At 37.8% G+C, this 13,881-nt stretch overlaps 1 protein-coding gene across 1 annotated transcript in view; it reads right to left on the bottom strand.

Annotated features, from left to right (window-relative positions):
• Window positions 1-13,881, bottom strand: part of slx4ip (SLX4 interacting protein) — a 41,975-nt gene that overhangs the window by 23,760 nt on the left and 4,334 nt on the right. The window contains exons 3-4 of the mRNA XM_059566937.1: window positions 7,726-7,815; window positions 7,282-7,408 (exon numbers count right to left, since the gene is read on the bottom strand). Of these exons, the coding sequence (XP_059422920.1) occupies window positions 7,282-7,408; window positions 7,726-7,815 (217 nt within the window). The remainder of the gene's footprint in view (window positions 1-7,281; window positions 7,409-7,725; window positions 7,816-13,881) is intronic.

Here is a 13,881-nt window from a genome sequence, read left to right as displayed (position 1 = left end):
TCGCTTTCATGAACTCTATTGCCAGATTGATCTTTTAATTAATGGGCTTTCTCAGTAAAAGTACCCCTGGAAAAATGACGTGAGACTTAAGAAAATAAAACAAGCTTCTCTATAAAGGGGCTGTAGGGAATTCTTTCTTTAAAAAAAGAGGAGTAATCAGGACGGGGTGCAAACAGTATGCTGTTCATCTCACTCCAAACATCATTATTTCTTAAAAAGGAGGAAAAGTCAGTGAGAAACCTAATTTTTGATATGCTTCTACAAATGTCTACATAAAACAACGCTGTTTCCTGTCTTCCAGCAGAAAACATTTCCTTGGTTAGTGTGCCAAGAGTCCGGCTCGTGCTTGCACCAAGCCAAGACATTTGGTGGGAAAAGTTCCCCCTTTCCCGCCCTCTTTAAAGCATAAATAAATCAACTCACTATGAGCTAATGGGGAAGCATAAGGTAGCCAGTCTGGGAGAAGTTACAAGGGCTAACATTCGGAAAATGGCCGTTGCAGCCGAGAGCAGACTGCTCAGGAAATGTGTCGGCATGCGACACGCTTGCTGGATGTGATAAATGTGACAAGCATGCATAAACCCTCACACACAGGTTGACAATAGACACAATCTGCTGGGAATGATTGCAAAATACCATGCTTGATGCATGCATGACGAAACCACGGAGATTTAAGTATGCCGACACATACAAGAGAGGGAAAAAAGTATCTGGTGTGTGAGTGAGTTCACACAAAAGGATCTGGAGAGCGTTAATAGCTGTTGATAGCCGACAGCTGGAGTGGTCACATGTTCTGTGACTGGGAAATCGCAGAACTCTTTGGGTATGTTCCAATCGCTGAAAGTGTGCTGCAAATTGGACTTTACAAGGCATTCAGTCAATTTAATTGGAATTAAAAAATAGCATGGAGCATATATGCCTAGTATGATTGAGAAAATTAACCAAATAATATGTATTATATAAAATGTCACAAATATTTTTTATTACCGGTATTTATTATATAATGCAATAAATCCATTGTATCAATATGAAAGTTATTTATATACAACATATTATATTATATATACAACATATTAAGTTGATCCACATATGACAGCCTCTGAACTTGGTCAGTACTAATATTAAATACAGGCATTATATAAATTAATTACAGCAAAAAAATGTAATTTCATCATGATCAAGAACATGAACAACATCACATTAGACCACAGAAATTCCAAAATGACATTCCTCTTATGTTCAACTTCCAAAAGTGCATTCATCTTTGCCATGTTACATTCATTTAGTGACTAGTGCTATGGGTGCTGTATTAACAAAAACATAAATGGAATTAATAATAACACGAACACTGACAAGCTATGCAATATCGCATTCATAATCGAATGTGATTCATCTAATGAACGCAATGTAGTGTAGCTTGTCAGTGATCTACAGCTCTATGTATTAAATGCGTTTGAATAATTTCCATCTGAAAGCACGTGATGGACATTTACCGGTACTATTAATCACAGAGCCGGCTTTACTGATGAGATGCACATGACAACCACATGCGATTTGTCATGAAGCCCTTGTTTTTTGATCAAAAAGTACAAAGTAGATGATAAAAACTAGGATGCCGGTTGTACTCAATGCGCTAACATTACTGTTTAGAGTGTGGAATGGTGCGTTGTGATTGGTTGAGCAGATATCGCATTCTGCAAAAAAGGGAGACTAGCATTTGTCAAGTTTGGAAAAAAAGAGAAAACACGACCTAATAAGTCTGCAAATATTGCATTTTGCGTAAAATTAAAACCTGACTTTTTAATACCGACCAGATACAATACTGATTTTGGCGGAAACTACATTTTTAAAAAATGGCATTTATCATGTTTTGGAACCAAACTCTAAATATATAAATGTATTAGTGCTGTCAAACAATTTATCCCGATTAATCACATCCAAGATAAAACTTTGTTTACATAATGTGTATGCACTCTGTATATTTATTATGTATATATAAATACATACACGCATGTATACATTTCAGAAAAATAGGTTATATTCTTTTATTAAATGTTAATATATAATATAAATTATATTTATATAAATATAGACATGTAAATACATGTAAATATTTCCTAAATATATACTTTATCTGTGTGTATTATAATAAATATACAGACTATACACACATAAACAAAAACTTATTTTGGATGGGATTAATCACGATTAATAATTTGACAGCACTATATATATATATACACACACACAGAGAGAGAGAGAGTACACATTCATATAAATAAAATATAATTTTACAATAATACAAAATAAACTTTTTTATTAATAAAGATGTTTTTTCTTAATAATAAATGTAATAATTTATGTAAAGTGTGTATATTTTACTAGCATACTCTACCAGTCAAAAGTTTGGAAAAAGGATGTTTATGTTTTTATTATTACAATTATTACAAATAAAACTTTTTTATTTTTATATATTTTATATTTATTAGTGTGATACCAAAGCTGAATTTTCCTCAGCCTTTACTCCAGTCTTTAATCTCATATATATATACCAATAGTAGACAAAAATGGTATATACTGGGATATACTGCATATCTGCTGGGTGATCACCGTGACATGTGTATATCAACAGGTAAGTGTTTGACCTCTACACTGAGCATGTGACCCTTGTATGTATTTCCCAGTCACAGTCCAGCTCCATTCCCTGCCGGATACATAAAAATACTTTAAACTTCTATGTTTATGGACACAAGTGAAGGAGACACACTGTCCATGCACACACCCTGTAAGTGTGTTTTATCATTAGTTATGCTGTCAGAGATAATGAGTCAGTCTTTCTGATATATTAGACAATAACCCTGTTCTCACCTGGCCCAAGGGCGAGACATTGCATTTCTCACAGCCGTTATATACACAGTGAGAAGTGATTCATGATGTGCTTGTCAGAATAACTAATGAAATATCTGAAACTGATCTCTAATGAGAGGTGCAGAACACATACACCGTAACATAGGTGAAAGTTGAGTTAAGTCAATCTTTATCTGGGAAACCAGCTAGATCCTAAAACAGATCCTAAAACCCCCAATATCCAGCGCCAGACTTTAAACAATTGACCTTGTTGCTTTTTTTTAATCTATTTTTTCACTTTTATCCCAGCAGCGAAAGGATAGGAGTAAAACAAGCAAAACTGCATGTAATAGTACCACTGAACAATAAGAGATGAGCACCTCTGCAGCAGTGCAGCCGTGCCGTGAGAGGGGCAGCAACATCTAAAGAGGAGAAATTTCTTTTTATGAGCTTAACTGCCCTTTAATCTAACTCTCTCAGCGGGACCTGGCTCATGCAGTGAGTCAGCCTTTTACAGGCTTTAAGTGCTACCTGTGCAAAAAGAACCACCTCCTTTAAGGCCCCAGTACATTTCAAGTGAACTCGAAGTATGACGGGCATGATGTCATTTCGAACTAAATCTGGCCAGCTCATAAGAATTATTTGTTTTGGTAATCAGGTTACACTGGTCTTGCCGTATTTTGTTTTGTGCTGTAAAACTAACACTGTGTATTCATGGGATGCGACCACTGTGAGGCAACTAAAGACAATAAAACCCATTTTAATCAGAGATCCTGTGGATGCACTAGATGCATTGTGACATGACGTAATGGGACACAACAGTAAACCAATGCCTTGTTCTATTTGTGATGTATTAAGCGCCTGTGATACTTCTCACATTAAGGACCATTGGATTCGCAGCATGGCAAAATGCAACACGACTACAGTCCCATCTTGTGCAGACTAGGGCTGGACCAGAATATTAGATTATTCGAATATTTGTTCAGTGAGTTGGCTTCGATTTTCAATTTTGAGATTCTAATAATCTTTAATAAACCTGGCATCCCCAGCGAAATGGTCTTCATTTGCTTTTGAATATAGCCGAACAGTTCTAAGGAGATGTATTTCAAAGTGACAGATATATTACAGATCTATTTCCAAGTGAGCCTGGTACGGCGCGGCATGATTACAAACCATTTTCGGCACGGAATTCTTTGTGCTGTTAGAGTGCATGTGCATGACGTCGCCACTCCGGTGCCTGGCTACCTTTTTACATAGCTGGCTAAAGGCCCGTTTACACCAAGCACGATAACTATAAAGATAACGATAAAGATATAGTTCTAAAATTCGTTCTCAATATTAAAGAATAGCCACACCATAGAATAGAGTCCACACCAAAACTATAACGATAAAGGCACAGAGAAACGATATCGTTGGAATCACTTTGAGAACGATTTTTTTTTTCTGATGAACGATAAAAACATTGCCAACCAATCAGAATCAATCCTGCTGTAATGAGGTCTAGAATTTAAAACAGCAGACGCGCGTCCGCTTAGAATATGCAGACAATATCGTTCGCTGGTGTGGACGCTAATATCGTTATCTTTATAGTAATTCTAGGTTCTTGGTGTGTATGGGCCTTAAGCGGAAGCGTGCAATTGGATGCCACCTTCAATATAAAAAAAGAAATAAATGTTTGGTCTGTGGAGGAAACATCTGTGCGTATTACTGACTTGTCGTTGCCTTCTTTTTTTTGTTCACGTCAACAGTTTTCTTTTTTCTGTTATTGAACGAATATCAGATAAGGAGTCCTAAAACACAAATATCTGATCACCATCCATATCGCTGTTTATATCACACTTGCATTATCAAGGCAACAACCAACACATTTGTATTGCATTCCAAAGAGCTCTGTTATCAGCATGGAATGGAACAGTTAAGCAAAGAGAACCGTTCGGCCCGATAGTGGAAAAGCAGCTTATGAGTGAACAACATGAACGTCATGATTAAGTTCATCTGGAAGACAAAAATGCAGAAGACCTCAGCTCTGTGGGAGCCCTTTAAATTGAGTGAGGACAAGAAAGGCAGTGTGCCAGATATATAACTGGCCTACAACAACAGCATATTAAGTTTGAAAAATCACCCGAGTTCTGCAAGTAGTACGCTTGTAGTATATTGGTGTAAAAAAAACGAGCTGGTTTTATCTGCCATGTTAATCAGTAATTTTACACATGATAAAAACGTGCATTTAATTTGCTTGGAAAATACTTGTGAATACGGCAGCCATAAAAAAAAAAAGTACATTAAAAAATGTACAGTAGCCCAGCCTAATAATAATTTGTCTATATTAAAAGTATTGCTCTTAACAGACCTGTGTGTTTTATATCACTAGTGCAGTGTCCGTTCTTGGAGCATAAGCCCCACTCGCATGAGGCAAGCCGCTTCCGGGTCGTAATGTTCTGTAGTTTATTAAAAGGTGATTAAATCTAATAATAAGAACTCAAAAACTCAATGAAATCCATATCGAATTATCAAATCGAATTCAGAGCTCATAGGTCTCTATTTTAACGATCAAATCGCATGGCACAGGTGCACTCAGGGCGTGTTCAAATCCACTTTTGCTAGTTTAACAACGGATAAACGGTCGGCACGCACAGGCGCATAGTCTAGATGGGTTGTCCCTATTCTCTTAATGAGTAATGGGTGTTTTTTGGGCATAACGTGCAATAAACCAATCAGAGTCTCATCTTCCATTCTCTTTAAGCCAGTTACACCCGTGCCATGATGGATTTGCAATTTTATTTATTCATATTTTTGAAATTTGAAATCATTTGACAATGGATTAAAAAATAAATGTGTAAAACAAACATACTTTAGATGACAAAGTATTTTTCACAAATAAATAAATATTTAATAAAAATATAATTAAAAAGTATATATCTACTGTAACCAACAGGGAACTCCGTATTATGGGAAGTTTGTGTGCATTGGGAATCATATTTTTCAAATAAAGCCAAGGTAACCCTCATTTTACATACAGCGCACAGTGAAAATGACATAAATATGACAGTGGGCAAATGCATATAGTGCAGCATAATTTGAAACCATGTTTAAAGTTTAAAGCATTCAATTAACACAGACCGACTGTCACACAGAGAACATGCGATCATGATGGTTAAAAATGAACAGTTCACATTAGTCATTCAAAGATTTGTTTAAATGAAATAATTGCTTAATGCTAATGGTAAACGAGAAAGTATTATAATTACTAATAATATTAAAGCAATCATTATAATACTTTTTGTATTCATTAATTCCTTTGTTTAACCGTTCTATCTGATTATTAGACAGAATTCTATTCATATTTGAAAGAACTGTTAACAACAACAGTAAACAAGAGAGAGAGTGTGAGCACTGTGTGTGATCAGGTGCTGCCTTTCTCAGTGCTGTCAAAATAAAAGCCTGGTGCGCCATCAAAATAAAAGTCGAGCCCATCGACCAAGCAAAATAACTTATCGACTCATGCCGATATTTGAAAAATGCCAAATATTGGTCGATATATCAGCCATGGCGATATATCGGACGACCACTAGTCAACATACATTAAATCACATTTTAGTTAAAACACAATAAGAGAATATGAAGGAAAAACAAATGTGGCTTGCATGTATGCTGTAGAAAAGCAAGTCAAACACATTTACCACATCTCTGTGGGGCTGGTGAAGACACTCCTGGGGAGTGCTACCTAGTCTAAACTAGTTTTTATTCTTGCTGGCATGTAAGTATAGTCTCAATTTCTCCACTTTGTTTTGAAATCTGTGTAAACCATGTACAGAGTGCTCGAGCTGTAAAGCAGTGTTACATGTCTCATGTTTATGAAGGATAGATCGTTTCTAAAGAAGGTGTGAAGGAAAGACAGGTCTTCACTTGCAGCTTGATCATGGGTAATTATATATATTTCAATAGCCTATAGCAAATTGTCAAATATGCAGGTGTAACAGATATTTCCTATATTGACACGTACATTCGGTATTGTATTGGAAGAGTACAGTGGTATTTGTGGTTCAAATGGGTACAACATAAATCAGTATAGTTAAACATTAGTAGACATCAATGAACCTAAGGGATGGGTGTGTACTTCATCATCTTCTGAACACATCACTATGGCATAAACAAAATGATGCAGTTAGATATCTAACATTTCCAAATAAACAGCAAGAACTCTAGAAAATAAATGCTATGAAATGCTGCCTATGTATACAGGTAATTAACCCTACAATAGGTGAGAAATAGTATGTGAAATGAGTAGTATGTCCGAATTCATAGTATTCATAAAACAGTAGGTGAAGAGTACCCAGATGACCTATTACTTCTGGCTAGATTCTAAAATGTGCATCAGATTAGCACTTTAAAATTCCCCATGAGGCAGTATGCAGAGCTTATGTGTGCTATTACCTTCAAGGCAGAGCGGGGCGGTCAGGGTGAGATCCTTCCTCAGTTTGGGCTGGATCTTCTGGTATCTGGCCTCTTGAAACTGCCTCACCCTCAGCTCCAATGCATCTCTAATCAGAGAGACAACTTCCTGTGCATAAAAACAGTTTGAACACATATTTGCAATCTTGAAAACAAAGACAAACCTCCCAAGGTGACATTCGTCCTAAACTTTTTATATGGAGCTCAAATTTAACTAGACGTTCTGCATGTAGAGTTAAACCTGGGAGGGAAAATCATTCAAAGCCTTTCGGCTGCGTGGGCCAATGAAAACATATATCTTATAAAAGCAGGAGGAGGATGGGGGATCCCAAGAGTAGATTCAAATTCCAGATTCCTGCATTATCAGTCAACTGAAGTGTAAGAGGACATACACAAACAAACAGAAACACACCCTCATTCCCATACCTTCCTGTGCTCTGGAGTGAACCAGCTGGCATTGTCTTGACCGCCTAAGGGCAGTATGTGAAGATCCACTAGCACAGCAAAATTCCCACACTTTGAGAGAGAAAGAGAGAGAGATGGGGGGGCTTAAACACAACAAAAAGAAGTCATCACTGAGCTGATTGAATGACACCTTCAAATCCATTGCTGAAGGCAAGTCACTCCATCCCCTTCCTCTTTTCTTTGTGCATCTGCTTCCCCCCTCTCTGCACACCAGTTTTACAAGCTTTGTAAATGCACCTCATTAGCATTATGTCAGTAACCAGATACACTTGATCTCAAAGACGGTGGTGTTAAAACCAAAGCCGTGTGGACGACTGCACTGCAAAGGATTTGCAGCTTGAGGAAATGCCTTACCAAAGGATGCCCTCGCTAACCTGTTAGTTTATGGAAATGTGACGAGAAGAGGGCCAGATTCGGGGGAGGCTGCAGAACTTTATGCAAAGATTGGGATTCTTGGAGCGCTGTGTCAGCACGTCAGGGACAATAAGTCACGGTGGAGTAGGAGAGCCAGAGCCGTCGCGGCCATTTAAGCAATCGTTACATCTCCGCTCCACACCAGCCTGATTATGTTTTACACATGAGCGCAAGACCAACCCTGTCACTGTGCTTCACTCCACTCACACAAGCCTTTCCAGGACCACCCGCAAGAGGCCAGAGAGGAGCAGGCGCTGAAGCATGTCAACACCTGAGCTCAAAGCAAATGTGGACGCAAACTTGATTGACGCTAGGGGCAACGAGCTGATGACATCAGAGGGGAGCAGACCAGAAGAAATTCCCCTTTTCAAGACGCAGTCCAGAACACATTCTAGAGCACTTCTAGGGTGCCTGATAAAACACAAGTGAGTGAATGAGTTAGTGTGCATTTTAGTAGGCCATGGAGAAGTCCTAAAGTGGCCCGGGCCAGGCAGTAATGTTCTGGGTTCTCCAAGGCCAGCTGGGAAGGGATGATGTGAGAGTGAATTAGAAGGGTGTGTTGGGTAAAGCCCATTGTTCAGCACCGCTCTCTGGCTACACTCATACACTCTTTAAATCTCCTCTGTCTCTTTCTCTCTAGTCCAATAAGCAATGATTTAGGCCTCCCCATACCAGAGGAATCTACAGCGACTGAGTAAATAAAACGTCTCCAGCATTCTCGTTTGGCTTCTAACCTCTGAATTCATCTCCAGTCAAGCAGGATTACGGCACGTTATTAGCACACAGACAGGCCAAATCTTGCTGCCAAATGGCTTTGTTTTTGACATGAAAGCATATTTTCCTCTAATTGCTGCTTTGTGTACATGAGGGTTAGCTTGGTGGTGGCGCTGCTGAACTTGAGGGACAGGCTGCCCCCTTGTGTTAGACTATCGAAGTCTTTTTTTAGGGATAAGTGGTTATATATAGGTGGTGACACATGAGACAGCTGTGTTAGGATCTGTGTCAAGGTCATTTTCATTTCATTGAGATCATTACAGATACATTCATTCCATCATCCATGATAAATCCCATCCGATGAGGCGTTGGAAGCCAAGAAAGAGTTAATCCATTGCAGGGAAGCAGAGACAAAAGCTAAAAGAAGAAACAGAGGCATCCTTATGTATGTGTGTATGTGGAGGACAGCAGATCCTTTAGAAAACACTGGGTGGCTTTCTCTACACGTCTTTGTGATGTGGCCATTCTGTGACTGACCAGTGGTTTCGGCTGACTGCCTTCCACAATTACCATGGCGTGGGAAAGCATTGGAAGGGATGGATAGGAACTGTCAATCAGGCAATGAAAAGGAACTCGAATGTGTCTTCGTATGCTGCCTCTGGAACCACCACGTTATCGCATGCTGTTCGGTTTTCTCCACTTTCTTTTCAAAATCTGAAGTATGCCATTACAGAAGACTGTAGGAATGTTCCCAGTGTTAGAGAGGCATGTTTGCTCTGCTTTTCCAGGCCCTGTGTGACTATAGGACAGGGAGATGCAGTAAACTGGATTTGCCAAATATGGTGTCTTGTCTTTAAATGTGCAGTTAACACGAGATAATTAGGCTGACAAGGGCTGGTTCATGAAAGAATCAAGATTAGTGCAATTGGTGATACAATTGTGTTATCATTTTTTTGTGCCAACTTGTATGCATTTCTACTTCCTACAGTGCACAAAATGTATTTATTGTCCATACAGTAAAAGTCTGGGGTCTGATGTTGCTTCGGACCTCCTGACTTTTGTTGCATGAGCAATGAAATACAGTTAAAACAAGTAAGTGAGCACATGTAGACAGAATTGTCATTTGTGGGTGAACAATCCCTTGAAAAAAGGAAACTGAAAGATGCCAGTTTGATTGGATGGAAGAGTCAGGCCTAAACCACTCCAAGCTTTGGACATTTAACAACCATCCAGTTTGCATGAAAACAAGCAAGTTAAACAATGTTGCATTATCAAGCTGCAATAAAAAAGATCTACAGATCTGGATTCATATTTGTTGAGATTTGTTGAGTCTCAATATAGTTCAGTTGCAAAACTTCACAATAACAAATACTATGGCCATCCAAAGTCTATTATTATGCCAGTTAACAAGAAAATTCTTGGCTGTATTTGCAAGGATCGGTTTTAAAAGATACGTTTTTGCAACGGTCACTTTTGCTATGGTTTTGTTTAATGTCTAACCAAAATTCCTACCAGGAAAAAAAATATTAATAATAACTGTCAGAAAACAGCTGAACCAAAAGGTGATCTCTGACCTTAGCCTCTACACCACCTCTGTTAAAATATTCCTCGGTGGATAAATGAAATTTCTCAGAAATGTAATCTAGGTTTGTTTGTGGAGTTACTTTTTCATGCACTGGTTTATTTTCATTCATGTGTGATTTATTAGTCTGCAATGGTTTTAACAAATCCTTCACTGTTGTGCAATTAAAGTCTTGACAGCTCTTTGTCAAATTCTAGAGAAAGAGTGATACTGTCTTCAGGAAACCCTTTCAGATAGGATCATACGAGGTTTTCTTAGTCTTCACCATATAAATGATTGTCTATACGGCTCGAGGCAAAGAACTTCTTTCTTTTTCTATATCCTTTTGTTTGTTGATCCTTGTTGAATATACCTGAGGTTTCCGGTGGGTCAATAACCTCCTGATTAAGCTTGTTCTTACCTTTCACTCTTTATCAGATCAGCACGGCCTGCCAAAAACACACAACAAAGGCCCTGAAACCAAACAAACAATAAAACAGAACTGTACCAAATCAGTCCCTGCCTCTCTGACCGAAGTCCACAGCTAAGCTGTGCTATTTTCTACTCCCAAACGCTGAGAAAACACATGAGGCAAACTGAGTCACTTCCTGCTTTTTGGATTTCTGGCTCTGCTCTAAATCACTTGCAGTTCCCAAGATGCTCCCCTTTTACCTTCGCTTATCAGTTTCACCCTCCCTAACTGCGCTTTCTCCTGCCCTCACTCTCTGATTAGTGTCAGGCAGTCGGCCCAGGAGCGTTTGTGTAGCAGTTGCCTGTTCGCCACCACACCCCCTGCCCTTTTACCATTGCAATCGCTGCTGTGAGAACCAGACCCCCTTTCTCTGCACTTACCTCCAGGGCTAACATTAACCAGCCACAGATGTTTATGCGGGGAGAGAGAGAGCGAGAAAGAGAATAAGAAACAGAGAGCAGCAGAAGCAGTCTCACTCAATAAAACTCCCCCCTTCGTCTAGCTCTATCTTTGTCTTTGTAAGAGCGTCGCAGGTCGACGAACAGTCTCCAGAGCCTGAGGGAATTCTTTAGATGGGTGTTGCATTTTAAAAGTTTAAATCTTTGGTCTTGACTTGCTGATTTTGTATGGCGTGAGTCATTTGGCGTTCCCTCAAGAGGGTCAACATTAGCGCTGTCAATCTTAAACAACAAGAGAGTTATAATTATAATAAAGAACACAAACAAGTTTAACTAGATTTTTAAATGCAAAACTCAAGAGCTATGAAACTAGTGCATTTTGGGTCATTGCCAGGATGTGGCTACGGGGTTGCTAAAGTGTTCTGTGAGGGTTTCTTTAGATAAGGCTAAAGCCCCTTGATCAATAAAAACCTATGGCATTTGTCTTCGAAAACAGTACACCTCAATTCTATAAGCCAAATGAGACTTACAGCCATGCAAAACAAACTTAGCAAGTTAACTGAAATACTAAAAATGTGACTGACAACTTAAGATTTGCAACAATAAATTAAAAATGACACTGAAAAAATATTTTGTTAAAATTTACAGGGAAAAAAATAGGGTGCTCAGGGTCAAAACACCATCAGAGTAACCACATATGACTTTAAAATAATGCAATAAACATGAACTAAATAACATAAATAGTATGCAACACAAAAAACCCTTGTGTACGATACTAAAAAGTAACTGTTTTTGGCTCTAAATGATATGGTTATAATTTTTACTCATGAAATCCATACATTTTTGTACAGTGATATAAAAAAATTTCTATAAAAGGTACAGTATGTGGTTTTGTTAGATATCACCTCATGAGGTGGAGTTCTTAAATTACATATATAGTGTGTGTGCTGGTGTTTACTGCATGCAACAATGAACACAACAAGAGTTGTGATGTCTGGTCTATGAACAAATGATTACTCTTTTAATGAACTGTTTAAACAGATCCCCAGAATATTCAGATTTTATTATCAGTTTGAATTAAACTCACTCAGCCTTAAATCAGAGGCATTATTCGAAATGGACTCCCTCCCACACTTAACCAAAAGTCATTTTTTGGCTATGTAGTTCTAAACAAACCATTAGAGGTTTTTTTTTTTTTTTTTTTTTTTGGTAATAAATTATAATTGTACAAAAAAAAGACAATTATTTGGCAATTCTGTATTGTGTAACCAGAGAAGCCATTTGCTAAATTAAAGCAATTTGTTCAAAAGCCAATTTTTATTTTACAAATCCCTAATCATTTTTAGTCTGGAGCCACTGCTTAGGGTCTGGGGTTTGACAACCTTCATACAAACCACTAATAAATCAGTGTGATTATGACAAAGCTGGGCTTTATTTCTAGGAACTCTGAAGTGCTCTCTAAGGTAATCTCTGGATGTTATCACACCTGAATGGAGTTGTGTTCTTTCCGAAAAAAATCCGAAGTAAAATTCCAACAGCAAGAACAGGCAGGAATATACGGTGACGCATTGCTGCCACACACATATTATTTTTTCCACTCACTTATGTCGTAATAACGAGATGTTATGTCGTTTTAACGTTATCTTTTCTCGTTAAAACGACATATTTTCTCGTAATAACGAGATGTTATGTCGTTAAAACGTCATTTTTCTCGTAATAACGACATATGTCATAAAATCGATATGTTTTCCCGCTATTTTAGATCGTACATTCAAATAAAGAAATATTAAGCAGAGAGTCGATTATTCAAAAATAACTGTTTTGATCTGATCTTAGCCTAAAGAGTCATGGGTCTGAGCTGGGTCTACAATATCACTATATTGTAGACAGATTGGAAATTAATCCTAATAAACATGCCGCTAAAATTAAAACCATTACATTAAAATACATTTAAAACAGTGTAGTATTTAAATAATTTCAACAGCGTGCAGATCCTCGTTTATTTCAGACTGTGGCGACAGCAACACAGACTTATCGCTCACATAATGTACCATCTAAAATAACGGGAAAACATACCGACTTTATGACATATGTCGTTATTACGAGAAAAATATGTCGTTTTAACGAGAAAACATCTCGTAATTATGAGAAAAGATGTCGTTTTAACGAGAAAACATCTCGTAATTACGAGAAAAGATGTCGTTTTAATGAGAAAATATGTCGTTATTACGAGAAAATATGTCATTTTAACGAGAAAAGATGACGTTAAAATGACATAACATCTCGTTATTACGACATAAGTGAGTGGAAAAAATAATATGTGTGTGGCAGCAATACGTCACCGTAGGAATATCACCTGGTAAAGCTCTACAAACAATTGAACAATATCAGAAAGATCCCAAGAATTCTAGTAAAAAGGATGTACCGGGAGACAGGAGGAAAATCCAAACAACCATCCCTCCACTTCCTTACAATGTAATTTAACTGTAGTTTACAGAATTACTGCTAAACTACCTATAATATGTTTATAAACCTAAACATCTGCAGTAATAAATAAA

This window comes from Carassius carassius, chromosome 14 (assembly GCF_963082965.1).
Source record: "Carassius carassius chromosome 14, fCarCar2.1, whole genome shotgun sequence".
Lineage (NCBI taxonomy): Eukaryota > Metazoa > Chordata > Actinopteri > Cypriniformes > Cyprinidae > Carassius > Carassius carassius.
Note: the sequence above shows the minus strand (reverse complement) of the source record. Positions and strands in the feature narration are given on the sequence as shown.